This window comes from Mustela lutreola, chromosome 11 (genome assembly GCF_030435805.1).
Source record: "Mustela lutreola isolate mMusLut2 chromosome 11, mMusLut2.pri, whole genome shotgun sequence".
NCBI lineage: Eukaryota > Metazoa > Chordata > Mammalia > Carnivora > Mustelidae > Mustela > Mustela lutreola.
Window position 1 is genome coordinate 97,852,588 of NC_081300.1, and position 19,775 is coordinate 97,872,362.

At 57.6% G+C, this 19,775-nt stretch overlaps 1 protein-coding gene across 3 annotated transcripts in view; it reads left to right on the forward strand.

Moving 5' to 3' along the window:
• The window catches only part of AACS (acetoacetyl-CoA synthetase), a 79,504-nt gene that overhangs the window by 13,336 nt on the left and 46,393 nt on the right, over positions 1 to 19,775 (forward strand). For 2 of the 3 annotated variants that reach the window (XM_059139288.1, XM_059139289.1), the window contains exons 4-10: positions 218 to 331; positions 3,207 to 3,304; positions 6,959 to 7,073; positions 7,243 to 7,324; positions 10,206 to 10,353; positions 15,556 to 15,636; positions 19,163 to 19,287. In XM_059139288.1, coding sequence (XP_058995271.1) covers positions 218 to 331; positions 3,207 to 3,304; positions 6,959 to 7,073; positions 7,243 to 7,324; positions 10,206 to 10,353; positions 15,556 to 15,636; positions 19,163 to 19,287 — 763 coding nt within the window. The remainder of the gene's footprint in view (positions 1 to 217; positions 332 to 3,206; positions 3,305 to 6,958; positions 7,074 to 7,242; positions 7,325 to 10,205; positions 10,354 to 15,555; positions 15,637 to 19,162; positions 19,288 to 19,775) is intronic. The other variant, XM_059139290.1, reaches the window with a different exon arrangement.

Below are 19,775 nucleotides of genomic sequence, written 5' to 3' on the forward strand. Positions count from 1 at the left end.
CATGCTGACCTCTTAGGCTGACTTCCACATAGACATCCTTCTCTAGGAAGTTGAGTAAACCCGTGTCTGTGTCAAGTTTCCGGGCACCCGTTTCTAACCTGTTTAAACTGTGTGAGTTTTCCTCCTTGTCTATGACTGAGAACTTGTCTTTTAGGGCTAAATAGGAGAACCTGTGTTTTAGGGCCGTCTCTACAGTCTGTCCCTTTTCTCTTCCCAGGGGAAGGCAGAGAGGAAATCGTGAAGGTGACATTTGAAGAGTTGAGGCAACAAGTGGCTTTGTTTGCAGCAGCAATGAGGAAAATGGGTGTGAAACAAGGAGACCGGGTGGTTGGTAAGTATTTTTGGTTCTTGTGGTTTTGCGGTGGGGAGACTGAGGTAGAGGGACTGGATTGGAAGGTTGAGGCCACTTTTTTTGCAAGATGGCAGATTACATGCAGCCTTGTAGGACTTCAGTGATCTGTGCTCGATGGAGGCTACACAGGGAAGGTCATGGCACAGGGAGAGTGCAGGGTAGTCCACGCAACAGAGATAGCCTGTGCAAAGGCCCTGAGGCTCATGGGCGCAGGGCACCTGCAGGGTTGACAGGAGTGTGGTGGGCTAGGTGCACAGGGCAGGTTGCAAGGCTGGCAGGGACTGCCCTTCTGGAAGGAAGCAGGGTTGGAATCCTCAGACCTGAATGAGAGTCCTGGCTCCTCCCCCCCCACCCCCCACCCCCCGCCCCCATCCCTCTCCCACCTCAAGTCCCTGCCTGCCTTTGTTCTCTCCTAATCTGGTGGTGAGTCATGTTTCTTACAGTTTTATTTTCACTTTGACTTTCGGGAGGACCTTTAAAGGCCTCTAATTGAACCTGTTCTCCACTGCAAGGCGCTTTAGTGAACTCAGATGTGGGTGGGTGTAGCCCCAGGGGCAGGCAGCAGCAGATAAGAAGACTTATCATTCCTGCAGGTGGGGTGGTGGGGATGCTAGCCTGCCTCCCCCACCTCCATGTGGTGGTGCGACTGGGGCTATGGGGCAGGGGAGACAGCCGGGGAAGCTGCTGCTGGGCCTCTCCCCAGAGAGCTCACTGCAAGTGGGCATCCAGCGTGTGTTTGCAAAGAGGGCGGCCTTATCATGTGTAAACAGAGGAGAGGGCTGTGCCCGTGTCTCCTCGCACGGCAGCTGGGCCTGGGGGCCTTGCTGGCATCAGTTGACTAGCTCCAGACAGTAGGGAGGCACCAAGTGGCCTCCTGTCCTAGCCCTCATGGGGGCCTTCCTGTGGTTGGTCCCTGTGAGCCCACGGAAAACCCACCACCACTCTCTCCCTCTCTCCGCACACCCTGCTTTGTTTTTCTGTTCTCCTCAGAGACCACCTGAAATCTTGGGGTTATTCGTGTGCACACACGCGACTCTGTCCTCCCGTACTAGAGGACTGGGGCTCTGTCTTCTGTTTGCTGCCGCGTCTCAGGGCCCAGGGAGGCGGGCGCACAGCGGGTGCGTGATGAACACGGAGTGAGCGAGTGTGGGTGCGGGGCCCGTGGTCACGGCAGGCATTGGGTGGTCGAAGGCTCAGTGTCTGGGGTTCTTCTTTCAATTTAGCCTGCCCTTTTGAGGTTTAGGAAAGGATTTCAGAAGGTCCTTCTTCCAATTTTCATTTAAAAAAAAATAAATCTCTTCTCAAAGCAAACGTTTTCTCAGAGAAGGAGAAATGGAGAAGCAGGTGTGTTGGGGAAGATGGCTGACAGCCCTGGGTGGGGGAGCACACCCGACTCTGCAGAGTCAGCCTAGTCCCCGGCGACCGGCCCTCGTGGGTGTCACAGCGTGGACACTGACTGGACCGTAGTTCCAGGCTGGGGGCTGTGTTTCCCTGATGGGGGCACAAGGGAGTGACCCCAGGGGAGGGGCATGAGGGGCTCCTCACACTGCGGTGGGGCCGCCCGTGGGGGACTTCTCTTGTCTGTGACTTGCTCATCTCCTGGCCCTCTGCCAGTCTCCATCAAGTCTGGCCATGCAGCCTCCCAGGGCTGGGTCCCGTCTGGCCCCAGGGGCATCACAGTTTACACACCAAGCTCAGCACTCGTCTGCGGGCCTGCCTGTGGCAGGTGCTGGGCGCGCCCTGCCCCCCGGGACACTCCTGTCCTGGCCGGGGTGGTCCCAGCTGAGAGCAGTGGGGAGGGAAGCAAGGGGAGAGCTGAGCTCAGGGCCGTGGGCGCCGGGACCGTGGGGCTTCTGTGGTCACCAGGGGACCATGGCCCCCTGTTCCCTGATGCCTCGTGCATGCTCCTTTCCTCTGGAACATTTAGGATGATCTGTTTAATGGACCACAGTCCCACTGGACACAAAGATTCTTTCGGTCTGTTGTGGTAAAAGCCCAGCCTCCTGCCGGATGGAGGGTCTGTGGTGCTTCTCTTCCAGTCTCGTGACTGTCCTGCTCGTCGTCTTCATTCCCTTATTGCCTCGCCTTCCCTCTCCATCTGTCTGTCTGTCCATCTTTCCTTCCCTCCATGCACCTGCCAGCCGCTCACCAGTATGAAGGCCCTGATATGCCGGGCATGGTAAGAGGCACTTGGTAAAGCAAGAACAAGACAGGCAAAGTCGCTGCCCTCCCCTGAGAACCAGATATAAAATGGCCACTTACGACTATTAGTGTAGGTGATTGTTGAGGTTAATTTGGTGAGGGAGAAATAGAGTGTGCTTTGTGGGGACTGGCCAGGGAACTCGAGCTTATGGGGTGACCTTGGAGAGGGCATCTCTGAGAAAGTCTCATTTGCATTAAGAGCTGAATGATGAGTTTGCAGAGTCAGGAAGGCTGGTGTGTGTGGAAGAGTGTTCAGGCAGAGGAGATAGCCTGTGCAAAGGCCCTGGGGCAGGAGGAGCTTAGATGAACTGGAGAACTGAAAGAAGGCTGGGACTGAGCCCAGTGTGAGAGGCAGAGTGGAGGGAATGGAGGCCGGGGCCGGATCCTGCAAGGGCTGGGGGAATCGCTCTGGTTAGGTTGGGTTGGAGGGGGTGACAGTAGGACATGGACAGGCTGGTGATAAGTGGTGGGGCGTTCTGAGGGGGCAAGGTCCAGGCACTGGGATGAGGTGGGGCTGGCCCTGCTCTTTGGACCAGCGAGAGCCAGCATCCCCTCTCCCCACTCCTGCCCTCTCTCTCAGCGGTACCTTTTAGAGGTCTGCCGTGTCCAGCATACCCTGAACCCAGGCCTTTCTCCCTGTGCCCAATGACAGGTTATTTACCCAACGGTGTGCATGCGGTGGAGGCCATGCTGGCCGCAGCGAGCATCGGCGCCATCTGGAGTTCCACATCCCCAGACTTCGGTGTGAACGTGAGTTGGGGTTCCTACCAATTCCTACCCCAGGGGGTGCGGCCACTGTGGCAGAAACGTTCCCATGCGGTTTCTGCAGGCGAGCGCTCTGCCCCTCTCTGACATCTTGGGCAGGTGTGCAGGAGGCTGTGTGGCAGGACTGGTGGGTCTGGAAGGCGACCATGTCCCCGTGGCCTCCCATCTCACGGCTGGTGACATGAGAACGAGAGAAGGAGCCAGAAGGAGCAGAGTCTTGTTTTTCAATCTAAAAGTGAATGAGTCTTCCTTTTTTCTAATATTACTGATGTCCCGTCTGGGTGTACGGTCTGCGTCAGCGTGTGTTCTGTGTGACAGATGGCTCTTGGAGATCTGGCTAGAGGGGGCTGGTCATCTGTCCACAGATCCATGACCACAGGAGATTTTCTGTAGACAGTCGTCTGGATTTGCTCACAGAAGTTCCCCCGAGGCCTCCCTGCCATTTCTGGTCTCTTACTATGAATCTGTGCTCTCTGTGCTCTGTGCGGGAGGAGGGCGGACCTCCTCCTCTCTGTGAACCCCGCAGGGACCTCCGGTGCCTCCAGCTGCTGGAGTGACCCAGCCAGGGGCAGGCAGCTCACGCTCAACCCCACCATGGAGGGCAAAGCAGCGGCAGAACAGGACTTACCCAGGGCCCTAGGGACCTCTCCTGGTTGCAGAGCCTTGGGGATGCGGGGCCCTCAGGAGCCCTGAGGACAGACCCCAGTTAGAGGACCCGGGGTGCTTCCCTGACCACCAGCCACTCTGCTCGGCATCGGACTGCTCCGCTCTCGGCACGGCCCCTGCTCCGGCACGGGACTGTGTAGCCCAGTGTCTGAAGGTTGGCCTGGCCTTGCCGATGGCACACCCTTGGCCGGCTGTTTATCCTCTGTGTGAAACGGGCCGTGGGAAGACAGGGCCATGAATGAGTGTCGGAGGTTCGGGCCTGTGGTCGGCACACACGTGCGGCAGGTGCAGCCATTGGTGGCGTCGGAGCTCAGGGTCCTGTGGTCACTGTGCGTCTCGTCTGTGGGATAGGTTTCTGGGTACGAGCCTGATGCTCACATCTGCCTTGGGACTTGCTGTCCTGGCAAATGTGGTCCCAGTACCTCTCATTTTCCCGATGCCGTGCAAAGGAGGAACAGACGCGCTTCTCTGGCACAGAGGCCTGGAGACGTGAGGTGACCTGACACTGGGGTGAGGCCTGAGCTCTGCTGAGTTCAGGAGGGGTGGCCTCCCCAGACCTCACCACTTGGCATGGTTTTTCTCCTGGGGCTTACCTGTGCCTGTGCCTGCTTCGCCCCGTGGAGGACCACCCTGGGTCGGCCAGGACTGGAGCTCTCTGTGCTGCCTCCAGTGCCCCAGGCTGTCCGTGAGCCTGTGAGAGCTGCTCGGGGCCAGCGGCATCCGCACAGAGGGTCTTGGAAGGTTGGGGCCAGCCGGTCCCTGGGCACTGTTCCCTCGGACCCCTCAGCAGCCCTTGAGCTGTGTTGCTCAGAAGCAGAGCTGGGAAGGCAGTGCAGCGCGGTGGTTCCTCCCTGGATTCGGGTCTGGCTTTGCTGCTTCCTGGCCGTGTCCTCAGTACACACTGGGGAGCTGGCAAGGGGCGCAGAATTCATGCTTCTGCGTTTGCCTGTCAGGGGCTGGGGGCGGCCCTGGACGCACCCACGCAGGTCGGGACATGTTAGCCATTATCCAGGAGGCCAGTGGTCTTGAGTGATATGGAGTTTTTGACACAGGAAGATGTTGGGAGAGCTGTGTGTGGCCCTGGATGGTGGTGGTGGGGAGCAGGCGTGGCCCTGCCTGCAGACCTCCCGCAGAGCAGAGCTCCTGGTGGTGCACCGGGAGGGAGGACCTAGGCAAGCGTCTGGCCACCTCCCTCCCGGCTGTTCTCGCGGATCACCGTCCTCTCCAGGCCACTCTGCGGGTGCTGGCGCGCACTAGATGGCAGTGTGGCCCCCTCTCTCCGCAGCCTTCAGCATGCCTGGTCTGGGGAGTCTCTCTGGCCTGCGGGCCAGCGTCTCACGGGAGAGTGCTCCTTGGTTTCCTGTCGTGGGGCCAGTCTTTCCTAGTGCAGGTGGCCTCACCGCTAAGCGTCCCAGCCTGCAGGCCCAGCTATGTCCCCGGCTGGTGGGAACGCTGGGCCGCTCACTTCAGCTGGCACTGCCACCTTGATTGAGGACACAGAGCCACTCCGGGGGTGTGCAGGCTGAACGTGTGGGTGCCCGTAGCAAGCCAGAGTGGGGCCTGGCATGCAGCCCTTGGTGCGTGGTAAGGGATTTTTATAGGCAAAAAGTTTTTTCCCAGAGAAATCAGCAACCCTCAGCCCATTTTAGAATCCTGGGCTTTCAGAGTACAATTTTGCTGTCGTGTGTGTGTACATCACCATGGTGCCTTTTATCCCCCTAATGGTTTTGCTGGTGAGCCTCATGAATTTTCCAAGTAGCCCTTCCCCTTGTGTGTACGGACAAAGCGCCCGGTCTTTATGCCTCTCCCTTCTGGTTCCCATCTCCCTGGTATTTTCTTGGGGAATCACGGCTTCACTGTTTGTGCTCTTAGAGTAACCCGGGTTTGGTTGTCAGCCGCTGGCCTTGGACCGATGCACAAGGGAATGGAAGGGGCGTTCTGGGCTGTGCCTTCCCAGGAGCCGTGTTTGTGGATGAGGAGGGCTCCACTGTGTTCTGAACTTGGGGGCAGACCCGGCTGGGGTGCATTTGCCTGTCACCCCTGGGAGACCACTCGGGCTGTGGGGAGCGCGTCGTGAGGCTGCACCTGTCGGTTCCCATGTGTTCCCTGCCGTCCCAGAGACCAGGTATGACCTGCGTGGGAGGCCAGCCTTCTTCCAGAGAGAGACGTGTGCTTGGCAGGGTGGCGGGTTCCACGTGTGCTGTAAACAGACACGTGGCTGCGGTGAGCCTGCTTTTTGTATTCATTTATTAAAAAGATTTATTAATTTATTTTAGAGAGTGAGAAAGCGTGTGTGGGTGTCAGTGGGAGGAGGGGCAGAGAGAGGGAATCCCAAGCAGACTCCTGGCTGAGCGTGGAGCCTGACGCGGGGCTCGGTCGATGCCATGACCCATGAGATCGCGACCTGAGCCGAAATCACAAGTCGGATGGCGACCACCCCAGCCAGCCAGGCACCCCGAGTCTGTCTTTTCAACAGAGCTTGTGTATTAGTGTACACATTTATGCGGTCGTGCATTTCGTTGGCAAGAAGCGCCGTTTGGAGGATTAGAAGAGAACCAGGACGTGGAGGTGCTTTGTGGTGCGAGTTGCCTTCCTGGAAGGCGAGTCGTCTTTCCCATGCGCTAGAGGAGCTGTGTTTGAGGCTCTTTCTGCAAAGTGTGGGCTCTTTCTAGAAGGGCCACTACTCGGCCCCCAGTTTCCCCGTCTTACAGACTTGTGTTTTGCTCTTTCGGTGTGTGTGTGTGTGTACACCCTTCTGGTATTTCTGTAGGTCGAGTCCTTGAAGTGACGGTCCCGTCTCAACCATGAGCTGTGGTTTGCTGGGCTTTCCGTGTTGGCGGTGGCTGATAGGGGCGTGGGAGTCAGGCTGGTGGACGGTGCCGCTGGTCTCTCCCCCGATGTGGTCCCGTCGGTGGCTGAGGCTGTTTGCCTTTGGCGTGCCTGATGGCGACCACCCTTTCCTTCTGTTTGCAGGGCGTCCTGGACCGCTTTTCTCAAATCCAGCCGAAGCTCATCTTCTCCGTGGAGGCCGTCGTGTACAACGGCAAAGAATACAGCCACATGGAGAAGTTGCAGCAGGTGGTGAAAGGTGGGTGGCCCTCCCGCGTCTCAGCTAGCAAGGCAGGGCGCAGGGTGCACGGATATGAGGCCCCCGGGGCCCCGCGTTGGCCATCCCTCTGTTGTGTTACACTCTGTGAGAAATACCAACGCCCGTATGCCGTGGCCTGTAAGCCCGTGCTCCCCCCTCCTCCCCCCAGGACTTCCGGACTTGAAGAAGGTGGTGCTGATTCCTTACGTTGCCTCGAAAGAGAAGATAGACATTTCCAAGATTCCAAATAGGTAAGTCCGCCATGTGCCGATCGCTGGTTCCGGGCAGAACCCCCCGGAAGTCCCAGTGGGTTGTCCAGTCTGTGAATCCTTTCACGGGGGGCGTAGCATTTTAGAGGTGTGGGAGGTTTCGGTTAAAGATCACAGTTTGTACGTGGGTACCCGAGGCCACGCGGCAGTTTTGCAGCAGAATGGAGAGAGCCCCGGAGTCCTCTGTCTTTCCCTTTGCTGTGACTTGACGTGTCCGGTCAAGGCCAGTTCCTTGATGGAATAGAAATTGCCACATGGACGTGTGTGTGTGCGCACGTGTGTACATGTAAACACGCTTGTGTGTGTATGTTTCCCTTGTAGGACCTTTGTCCCTATTGCTAATAGCACTTTCCTCTTTTTTTCTGACATTTATAAGCTGACGCATCACTCACTTATGTACCTAATAGTATTGGGGGCAGTTTATTTTGGAAGAGGAATTCAGGAACTGGGCTGTGGTTTGGTCACAGTTGAGTTTGCCTCCAGATTCTTGGGGTTATACTCCCGTCTCCTTTCTTGAAACCATCATGGGGGGTTCCGAGGTCAGGTGTGTTTACTCGTCTTGCCCTGTCGGGGGGAGCAGGGGAACAGGGAGGAGATTGCAGGGGTCTTTTTTGGGGGTAGACAACCGACATGTGGCTTGGGTTTTGTCCAGGCTGCTTTCTAGGGGTGCTGAGGGGGGACGTCTAGGTGCTGAGCTCCGGGGGTTGTGGTCGTTGGGAGGCATGAGCCACACCTGCAGGGAGGGTGAGCCGTGACCACTGGGCCCAGTAGATAAGGCTATGCTTCTTGTGGGGCAGGAGGTGGACAGGAAGTACCCAGGGGCTGAGAGAGGGCACAGGTCTGGGGGAGGTGACACCGAAGGTGACCTTGACAGATGAGCAGGGTTTGGGGGCAGCTGCTGGTATTCGGATTCCGGAGGCCGCAGGGTGCTGCCAGCAAAGTAACTCTTCCGTGAGGGCGGTGGTCTCAGCTCTGTGACCCCGTGTGAGGGATTCACCTGTCTGTGCCTGGGGTCCCCATCTGTAAAATGAGGAGATAACAGCACTTTCTTCGGTAAGTGGACACCAGGCCAAGTGCACTTAGCGTAGCCCCAGGCAGCCATGATGGGCTGGGGACAGCTGCAGGCTGGGGACAGCTGCAGGCTGAGGTGCGCTCTGGCCACGGGTATCTGCGTCAGCATGTGCGGGGCCTTACAGGCAGGCTCGGCACTTGGGTCGACCCTGAGACTGGGGGGGCCCTGCCAACTGTGATGAATGACAGCCAGATGACGAGCCCTGGTCCCAGTTCCCACGGCGTACTCAGCTCCCCTGCCTTTCTGTCGGGGGTCAGAACGCAGAGGCCGGGAGGAAGACCAGACGGGCTCACCGGTCCCGCCATGGCCCGGCTTTTATCCTTCTGAATGTGTTCATCAGCGGCTGATAACGGAACGAGAGCATCCCGTAGCATCCCGTGAGCCACTTCATTCAGCTTGATATGATGTGAGAAGCTCCTGCCGTCCCCCCCGGGGCATGGGACCCCCGCCCGGCTCATCTTTGCAGGATGCCACAGATAAACTAAGAACAAGAACGTGCCCAGGCTCAGAGACCTGGGGTTGCGGGGGGGACCGCCCTTTGGGATTTTCATTTTTAGAAGAGAAACAAAAGTAATTGCTATTTACCGTGATTTATAGACCCTTTGGAAGAAAAGGTTTTTCTCTCTGTGTGAAGGATCCGATTAGATCGGACACTTGGTGTAAATGGGGTCCGAAGGGGAGGTGGCGGTGGAGTGGGCCTTCCGTTGCTGGAGAGTTCCACAGTGAATCATTGTCCTGACACTCTGGAGCAGAAAGCTTTGTTGTTTGCGGCTCAGAGTTGAATTATTCTGCAGGCCCTTTTTAACCCTCTGCGCCTCCCCCACGAGACAGCCTCGTCCTTAAGGATGCCTTCCCTGCAAGATAGCGCGGTTCTTCCCTCTCGTGTGGATGCGTTTGGTTTCAGAGTAATTATCCTTAGCAAAGTGCTGCAGGCTGAGTTCAACCGATTCTCCCCCTTCTGGAAAGAAGGTTTCATTTGTCAAAATGGCAGGTTTTTCCTCCCCTCCCTTCTCCCTTCCAAGGCAGCGGAGAGAATAGCGCCGGGGTCTGTGTTCCTGCTCCTCTCAACACAGAGAAAACACCTCTCCCACGTGGCTTCAGCAGCCCAGTTCCTGCTCAGCAAACAAATCTGTTCCTCCTCCGCTGGTTTTTGGCCACCCGCGTTAATGCCCTATGTCTGCTTTGGGGGCGGATTTCTTAGGTGGTAGTCAGCGGCCAGACTTCATTTTGTTTCGGGACAGATATCTGTACCGAGCTACTCTCCTCCTCGGGACACGTGATACATTTGCCCAGAAGCATCTCTGTCATGGGATCTGGTCTTCAGATCTCGGCCCCACTGTGCCGCCCCGACCTTCCCGTGGAGGAGCTCAGGGGTCTGGTCCTTCCTTCCTGCCCTGCTCTCACAGGGGCCGGCACAGCTTCCTTCCCCCGAGTTTGCCTGCAAACGGGACATGTTCATTGTAAGTGGTCCTTGTGCACAGTGCGTGTTAAAGCCCTCCAGAGAGTCTCAGAAGAGATAGCCCTTGGTCTTGTCAGCATGCTAATAAAGCAGCTTGGAATTTTCAGTCATTCGGTGCGTTTCCCTTCAATTAATGTGAATGCGAATTCATAGAGATCTGACTTTTCCCCCTCTCTCCCAGAGAGCTTCCAAACAAGGTTAGTTTTCCCTGGAAATCCTACAACGTAGCAGTAGAGGGCAGCGAGCGGCCACGTCTAGCCTGGGAAGCCTCGGCAGACGCAACCCAGCCTTCCGGAATGTTCACTGTCCGTCTCTGTGTGTTCTGCCCCCAGCGTGTTCCTGGATGATTTTCTTGCCACCGGGAAAGGCGCGCAGGCCCCGCAGCTGGAGTTCGAGCAGCTGCCCTTCAGCCACCCCCTCTTCATCATGTTCTCGTCGGGCACGACCGGGGCGCCCAAGTGCATGGTGCATTCCGCTGGGGTACGTCTCTCCACCCTCTGTCTGCTCCCCTGGGGACTCCTGGCTGGCGAAAACAGCCGTTTGGGCGTGTACTCCAGACCTCCACCCCGCCAGCCTGCACCCCCTCCCCAGAGACTCCATCGTGCAGCTCCTCTGCAGATGTGGCGGGGGAGCATGGAGATCCGAGACTGAGCTTGGGCTGCTGTTCTAGGCACTGCTGTGGTGCCTGTCACCGCCGGGACGGGGGTGGAGGCCCCGGGGTGAGCCTCTGACTCCCACAGTGCGGCCAGGACCCCGTAGGTGCTTGTGAATGCGGGGGGTGGGGGGGTGCCCGCCGGCCTTGCACAAAGAAGGCAGTGGAGCCGGGAGAGTAGCAGCCGTGAGCACCTCGAGGATTAGGAGAGGTGCCCATGTTGTTGCATGAGGTTGTCGTGTTAGAGGCGTGGATGTGTGTGCGCTCTATGGCGTGGTCAGACAGAGCTATGCGTGGGCTGGGATCAAAACCCTGGAGAGCCTCCGGGTCACGGTATAAAGTGCCGGCAGCTGAGAGAAGCTCTCAGGCCACAGTCGTTGGCTCTGGCCGCTGTCACTGAGCACCCCAGGCCGCGGCATAGACAGCCACGTGCCTCTCATGGTTACTGGGCTGGAAGTCTGAGGCTGGGGAGGCCAGGGTTGGGGTCCGCTGAGGGCTCGCGCCTTGGCTTGTGGACGGCCGCCTTCTCCCCGTGCCCTGACCTCGTCTTCCCTCCATGCGCACGCTTGGGCTCGTGCGTTTTGTCGCAATTCCCTCTTCCCATAAGGACATGAGTCAGATGAGATTAGGACCCCCTTCTGGGATCCTTGACTTTGTCCCCTCTTTTAACGAGGCCACATTCCGAGGTCCTGGGCCTCAGGCTCAGCGTACAACTTCAGGGACCCCCAGTTCAGCCCACAGCACGCACTCCTTGTTTCCCTGCGTATTTCATCAGGAGGCCGGCTTTACAGAGGCCCCTGAAATAATGCTTCGCTACTAAGCCTGAGATTCTGTCCCTGTCGATCAGTGAAGTGAACCTTTTATGCTTGAAATAGCCGTGAGCCTTTAGGGAAGCTGCAGAAAGAACTCGGTGGGCTCACGGTGCAGCTGCTGGACTCTGCCAGCCTCCGTGCGCTCGGCATCTGCTCCTAGTGCTTTCTGAAAGCTGCTTCCTGTGTGGCCACTGTCTCTGTGTGCAAGCACACACACATAGACACACAGACACACACAGACATAGACACATACAGACAGAGACATAGATACACCGACACACATACAGACACATACGGATACACAGCGGACACACAGGCACACATGGACACAGACATACTGACACAGGCGCACAGGCACACACATACACATACACAGGCACACATACAGTTACACACACAGGTGCACACACAGACGTACACACGGACACAGATGCACAGACACATACATATGGGCACACAGGCACACACACACACAGATAAAGACACACCCACACATGGACACACAGAGATTACCCCCCGCACACACACAGACCCACAGACACACACACACACACACACACACACACACACTTTTGCTTTTTGCCGCCCCCCACCCCGAGCCTGAGTTGCAGAGTCCAGCCGTTCACCCTGAGTCCTTGAGCACGCGTCTCCCAACCGCAAGCACGCTCCCGCACAGAGCCCTCATCGGGTCGCTGTGTTCAGGAAAGCGGGCATCCGTGGGATGCTGTCATGTGACGTGTGGCCCTGTCCGCGTGCTCCGCTCCCCCTGGGTCCTGTGCTCCGGAGCGGCCCTCAGCCTGCCTTCCCCTGTCAGGACACCTGCGTCTCCTGGGTGCAGCTGCTGGTCTTGCCAGGGCAGGTGCTTCCCACTGCTTAGGTCTGGGCGCCACCTCCTGGAAGCCGTGATGTGTCTTTCTCCGTGCGTCATTCAGGAGGCGCTGCTGCGTCCTCGGCATCTAACCAGGTCACTCTTCGGAGGTACCATTCCTGGTGCATTTGGTACTTTTGGCCGCCTCCTGTCTGTCTACACCGCTCCTGGCCTTGACTGGGAAGCTTCTTTCTGACTCAAGCACAGTCCCCGCCTGGAGCTCCCGACGTCTCCTGGGGTGGCCTCGGGAGCCAACCCCCTTCCCGGGTTCTGCGCCCCCGGCACTCCTTCCAAATGTCCGGGGCTTCTGGCCTGGCGGCTCTGCAGCTCTCTCCAGACCCGCTTTCCCACTTCCCCCTCAGGTAGCGTAGCCTGGAGGAGGAAACCCGCAGGCCTGGGTCACACCTGGTCATAGCCTTCTCTCCTGCTCAGAAGAAGGGGATTATCCGAGAGGAGAAAGCTCTTCCCAGATGCCTTTCTGGCTATTGCTGGAGTTGATGGTGGCATTGAAAATCAAATATGTTTCTCTTACTCTAGTTGAGTTAGCTTTTACAGATGTTCCCTTTGCCTAGAAGCAGTCTGAATCCCTTCCATAAAAAGGGGACATTTACATTTGAATCATTTTAAAGCCTTACACAGCTTTTCCCAGAGCACTTCCATCAGAATAGGGGGAGGAGTGAGCACGGTTCCCTTATTACCTGGCTCTGGATCCCAGGTGACACAGAGCTGCTAGACACGCCAGGAGCCGGTGGGTGACTTCTCGGGAGGCCGCAGGGCAGGAGGGAGGGGTATGTCGGGGGCGAAGCCTTGACTTTTGCCAGTAACACTGGCCAGGCCGCGGCCAGTTGCCCTTTTGCAGGAGTGAGTTGACCTTGTTCAAACCACCCTATTTTATGAAATCACGTTGGGTGTGTTCAGAGTCCAAGACGTCATTTTTATGGTGGCTGGAATCACATTTTCCCCAGAGAGGGGAGCTCTGGTCCGCCCGGTCACAGGCCTGTTAACGAGCTATAGAGAGGAGCGTTTTTAGAAACCTTGTAGACAAGGGTGGGGTATGTGTGGCAAAACAACAGACATTTTAGGAAAAAACTGAAATGTCTAACTACACTTTTATTTTTAGTGCTTTTTGCAGAGCGAATGTCACTTTTTTAGGCAAGGAACATAAAAATGTATTAGATATAATGTGGCTTGCTCATAAAATCATCATGCCTGGTATATTTGGAGTATAGAAAAGTCAGGAAAAATCATATTTATTCTGTCTTCCCTGGGCTCTTGCCTCTCCAGAGAAGTGACTAAGCATCTTGCCTGTTCTGTTCAAGAGTTCTCTCGACAGGAACCTTGGAGACATCGGGACGGAAGGCCACAGCCAGGGGACGGTGGGCCGGCCCCCGGCTTTACTGGGTGCTGTTCCTCGTTTGCAGGCTTGTGTTTTCCGAGTCGACAAGAGGTCTCAGGTCTCAGAATGCAGCTTCCCTTTTCTTTCTGTGAAATTAGATTCCTCCTTTTGCTTGAGATGCACAAAGTCACATTGCTCATACTTCCTTCCCCTCAGACTCAGCCATAAATACTTAAAAATTAAGAGCAAAACTACTGCTGTGAATTATGGTTCATTCAGAGACTCTTGAGAGAGAAGCCAAGCCTGGCTTGTTTTGTGCGCCTGATAGGAGGAGGAGAAGCACAGGCGAACAGATGCCGGGTTATAAATAGGCCAGGCTCAAAGCAGACCGCACCGAGGAAGAAACAGGTCTAAGCTGAAGGACGATTTTAAGTAAGAATCCGGGAGGGGGCTTTGCCGCGGGCTCCTGTCGTCACGGAGCCCCTGGCCCTGTCGGTGGATGTGGCGTGTGGATGTTTCATGTTCACTCAAGTAGTTCCTGAAGTGATTGTCCCCAAGCAGGTGCCCCTGTCCACCCGCACTCCGAGGCAGAGTGCTGTGTTGTGTGACTTTGCACCAAAGTGTGTGACCTGCTCAGGCAGGGGAGCTGTTCCCGACCCCTCTGATGCATGCTCCATAAAACCACCAGAGACCTGGCGTCTGCATGTGGCCTTGGGGACCTTCAGAAAGGTCCTGCTACCCCCCGAAGCCTCTGTCTGCCTGGGCCCCAAGTGGCTGTGGTCCCTGCTGCTCCTCGCGGGCCTGGTGGTGGCCTCTGTCCTGGACGTGCTCTGGAGTAGGAGCTCTGGCTCTTGAGTGGGAGACTTCGTTGGGTAGGGTTGTTTCCACTGAGCTTTCAAAGGAATCCTCTGCCTTTCAAGCCTTGCTGGTTTGTTTTCATTTCTCTTGGGTACAAAGAGAATCGGTTATAAAGGCTGTTTGTGATACGTGGGTCCTTGCTTCAGCCCTGATAGGCCCTAAACAAGGGGACCTGTTGCCACCAGCCAGGTGCTCCCATCTGTGGAAGTGTGGCGGCCGGCCCTGTGCAGGGGCCTGTGAGGGGCAGTGCCTCGTGTAGCCTCGGGATCCTGCATGAGATCCATGCACAGATGGGAGCACCAAGGCCAGGGGATGCTAAGTGGCTGGCGTGGGGCCCCTTGCTGTGCCCTCCACACAGTGCTTGGAGGTGGGGTGCACCCTCCCTGCTGGGAGCTGCAGACAGGACAAGTTCGGCAGGAGGGGTGTGGGCGGTGAAGTATTACAGAGCTGAAAATAAAACACGAGGGCGCTCTCAGGGCTGGATAGAGAGCTCCAAGGTGTGGTGTGCAGAGAAAGCAAAGTGCAGGCCACGTGTGCAGGTAAAGAAGCCAGCATAAATAAATCCACACTGAGAGGCCAGGAGTTTACATGGGAACACACAGGAGGTGGGTGCACGGCGGCTGGAGAATTGGGAGCAGGCAGGGGCCTCATCATGCTGTCCGCTCTGGAGCACTGGGTGTGTGCGCACCTGCTGTAGAGAAACAGTGGATGGTGCTGGGGGTTGGGGTCTAACTGGACGTTTGGGCTGAAAACAGGATATCGTGCTGCAAGGCTTGCAGAGCCCGTGGAGGCGTGGCGGCCGCGTCTCCCCCGGGCTGTCCCGTCCCTGCGCTGCAGGGTCCGCGTGCTGTGCTCCCGCCCTGCCCTGGCCTTGACTTTGCCTTCTTGCTCCCCTCTGCCTGGGGTTAGGGTCCCACACTGTTCCAGATGTCCGTGGTAGCTGGAGCTCGAGGCTGGCTGGAGCCGGTCGGAGGCCGCTTCCCGGGTGCTCGTGGACACTCGGGTCAGGGCGCAGGGCACCCCGGGAGTCCTGCTCATGCACTCCAGCGTGCTCAGTAGTGGGCTTCCTCCAGGGAAGGAAAGGGAGGCTGACTTCTCCCCCGGGGCTTTGCGTCTGGGCTGTGTTTGCTCAGGCTGCTCTCCTGCCTCTCCCCAGGGCACCCTTATCCAGCACCTGAAGGAGCATGTCCTTCACGGCAACATGGGCAGCGGCGACATCCTGTTGTATTACACCACGGTAAGCGGGCTTCGGGGGGTGCCGGGAGCCAGGAGACTGAGCTTTGGTCCCTTCAGGGCCTGTGCGACTCGGTCAGGGGTTTGGTGAGGGGTCATTCTCTCGCATTAGCCGGGTGGGCCCGATGGGAGCACACGGGTCCTTGGATGAGGAAGGCGGGGGAGGGGGTCAGCGTCGGAGACGGAGATAGGGTGAGGGTCAGAGTGCGGCGGGGTCACGAGCCAGAGTGACTTTTTGAAGTTGGGAAAGACTAGGAGCTTCCAGAAGGAGCGCAGTCCTGCCGACACCTTGATTATGGACTTCTACCTCTAGAACGCTCACGCAATGAATTTGTGGTGTTTTAGGCCACTAAATTTGTGGCAGTTTGTTGGAGTGGAAATAGGAAATGTATACAGATGGCGCTCCCAATTACTGTGACAGCCAGGGGTCCCCGTGTGGAGGCCAGGTTGGGCCTGAGCCTATCCTGGGGACCAGGGCTGCTCCCCATTACAGGACCGGCCTGGGGGGCCCCTGTCCCTGCCATGGGCATGGGCATGCAGCTTCGGCTGCCCTCACACCAAGTTCGTGCCTGGGAGACCACCCCCCTCCCAGACTTAATTGTGTTTCTTTTAGAGGGAGAGCACTCGAGGAAGAGCATGGGGATGGGGAGGGGCAGAGGAAGAGGGACAAACAGACTCCCCACTGAGCAGAGAGCCTGGTGTGGGGCTCGATCCTACAACCCTGAGATCGCGACCTGAGCTGAAATCAAGCGTTGGAAGCTCAACTGACAACATCTCCCGGCCACCCTCCTCACAGAAGGAGTTCTGTTCTGCCCCGAAGCCTTGCGGGGCTACCTGGTGGTTGAGCCCAGGTACCCGGCTGGTCTGCCCAACCACCTGCCTGCTCCCTGAGGGGTTTCACTAGAATCCTGGAAAGACTGCGGCTTTCACTGAGCAAGGAGTGGGGCCCAGGAGCCAAGGGCAAGGAGACAGTACAGCGTAAGCCAGTGTTGTCTGGGTCAGACGTCCCTGGGATGTGGGGTGGGTGGGGGCCTGCCTCTAGCACATTCTCCTGGTTTCATGTGCGATACGCATCATTGAACCAAAGCTCAGGTTCGAGCAGCTGGGGACACTCCGGTCCTTGTGAGCTCTGTGTGATGAACACTTCAGACAAGTTATCCTAAGAGACGAAAACTTGAAGTTGGCTTTTTCCAACTGCAAACATTAAGAGGTTTCAGAGTGAGTTAGCTCTGTTCCTTGGATGACAATTTCGTGCTTTTTTTGTTTTTGTTTGTTTTTTAAAGATTTTATTTATTTATTTGACAGAGAGAGAGATCACAAGTAGGCAGAGAGGCAGCCAGAGAGAGAGAGGGGAGGAAGCAGACTCCCCGCTGAGCAGAGTCTGATGTGGGGCTCGTTCCCAGAACCCTGAGATCATGACCTGAGCCGAAGGCAGAGGCTTAACCCACTGAACCACCCAGGTGCCCTCCGTGCTGAGCTTTTAAAGAAGTGGAGTGTTGGAGGTGCGCTCCTGGCCCGTGAGGTTGATGGCCAGGGTCCTGGCTGTGCCCTTGGGGACGGAGCCTGGGACTCTACCCACTCCCGGGAGAGGGAGTCCTAGGGCACCCCGGGTGTGTGGCTGTGTGCGGGCTGCCTCATCGCTCGGCGTGTCTAGCTGCAAATCAAGCGCTTGGGCCCAGCGATTGGGGTCTCCCTCAGCTGCAGGGATATAACCCGGATCCTCCTGCCTCCCTACAGGCAGGCCAGTGGTGCTGGGCACTGCCAGGCTCTGCGGCCCTTTTCACAAGGAAAGCCCATCAGCACTGATGGAGCATCTTTTGAGTTGTGGGGAGACCTGGCAGGTGCGCCGATGTCAGACTCAGCTGCCTCCCTGGGACTCGCGGTTTAAAACGCCAGGGTTTTACATGGAGGGCAAGTACGTCATAAGAGCTCGGACCTGGAGTGGTTGTCCCAGAGGCATTTCACTTTTCCCAAAGCATCCTGCCCAGGAGAGATTGGCAGGTAGCTTTTTCCGTGGGGCATGCTGGTGGCCACAGCCGTGGCTGGCAGTGGCTGCTGGGGTCCCCGTGGCCCGAGCCAGGCCTACGCTGTGTCTCTTACCGACTGACTTTAACAGCTTCCTCGGATAGTGAGTTGGCTGGGCCACTGTGCTACTCAGGCTGCCCCCACTGGTTTCTGTTTAGAATAATTCCTTAGTGGGGCGCCGGGTGGCTCAGTGTTAAAGCCTCTGTCTTCGGCTCAGGTCATGGTCTCAGGGTCCTGGGATCGAGCCCCGCATCGGGCTCTCTGCTCAGCGGGGAGCCTACTTTTCCCTCTCTCTCTGCCTGCTTCTCTGCCCACTTGTGATCTCTCTCTGTCAAAATAAACAAATAAAATCTTAAAAAAAAAAAAAAAAAGAATTCCTTAGTGAAAAACTCAACTGGGGATATTAAAACCTTGTTAAAAGGAAGCTCAACAAACTTGAGATTTGGGGTGCCCCCAGTGCTGGGGTCATTGAGGGGAAGGACAGGCTGCTTCTCAGGGGCCTGCTGGGTTCTTGAGCCTGTCCCCCAGGCCGTCGGTGGCCTGCTCGCTGAGGCTCTATGCTGGTTGTCTCTCGTCTGGGGGTTCTCAGCCAGGCTGTACCGGAGGGCCGCTTGGGGTACCTTCCATGGGCCCCGGTCCCCACTGTGGGATCTGCGCACGGGCACAGGAGAGGAGGGCAGGCCTCCTGGCCTCCCCGGCGGAGACTCCTGCTGGAGCTTTCCTCTGGCTCCTGGCTCCCTCGCTGTGTTGGTTCAGCTCTGGAAACGCCCACAAGTTCCCCTGCATGGATGGGAACGCAGTGGCCAGTTCTTTCTGCCCTGAAATTTTTCTTAAATAACAACAACAAAGGAGGCTTTACCTTTGTATGGGAAACATTTCACATGGCACACGTGTGTGTGTGGTAAGCTGTCAGTGTCCTCCCGGGGCAGGGGCACCTGTATGGGTCTTGCTCACACATGTGGTCTACGTGTTCCCCGTGGCCCGTGGCCCATGTGGAGGCCTGCCCAGGGCTCCGGCTGTGGGTGTGGGTACGCTGCAGCCTCCATGCTGGCTTGTTGGACACAGAAGCTCGTCTCAGAGACTGGTCCCCGTCACTGCGGGCCGCATTCCTGTGGATGGCCGCGGTGGGCTGACTCTTGAAAGCTTGCCACGTGCTGTTCCAAATGTCTGATGTGACCTCACAGGTTTGGCCTGTGGTGTTCCACAGCACGTGTGCATGTGTGGGACCCCTTCTTTGGCGGCGGGACCACATCTCCTGGCTCTCTGGTTCCCGTTGTCCCCAGCGAGGCTGTGGGAAACACCCTTTGACCTGTCTTAGCGTGCGTGTGTGTGTGGGTCCGTACGAGGCAATCTAGGCATGGAGCTGCTGGGGCAAGCGTCGTGCATCGGGGTGGGGGGTCCTTGCGGACCGCTGGCTCGGTGTCGGGACGTGAGACGCTGAGGGGCAGAGGTGAGGCACCTGGTCCGGCGCTCGGTTGACACCGTGTTCCTTCTGTCTGTCCCAGGTCGGCTGGATGATGTGGAACTGGATGGTGTCGGCTCTTGCCACAGGGGCGGCTGTGGTCTTGTACGACGGCTCCCCACTGGTGCCCACACCCAACGTGCTCTGGGACCTGGTTGACAGGATAGGGTAGGTGCCAGGATACCATGCTCGCCACGGAGCCACACTGCCATTGACTGCCGTAGCACTGGTGCCGTCTTGGGAGTGCTTGGCCTCTCGGTGGGCACGGAGGGCGCGGGAGGGCGCGGGAGGGTGTGGGAGGGTACGGGAGGGTGAGGTTGCCAAGGAGGGTAGGAAGGGGCAGGTAGCCCTGAGGGGGACCGACCAAGGAGATCGGGGCCACCCCCAGGGCCAGGAGTGAGTTTGAAACTTCGGGGAATCAGGAGAGGGAATGTGATCTTGTGTCTGTAACTCTGGAACCTAAGAGCTGCTGGAAGAGCCCAGGAGAAAGGGAGCCAGGGCCAGCGAGGGTTTTGCCTCATGCTGGGCTCCCCCAGCTCCAGGGTGGGGTGCGGGTAAAACAGGCTGTTCGGGGATGGTGTGGATATGCCTGTGCAGGGCAGGGGCAGAGCCCAGCACTGGGGCATAACCAGGGTCTGGGCTTCCCACTGCTGGCC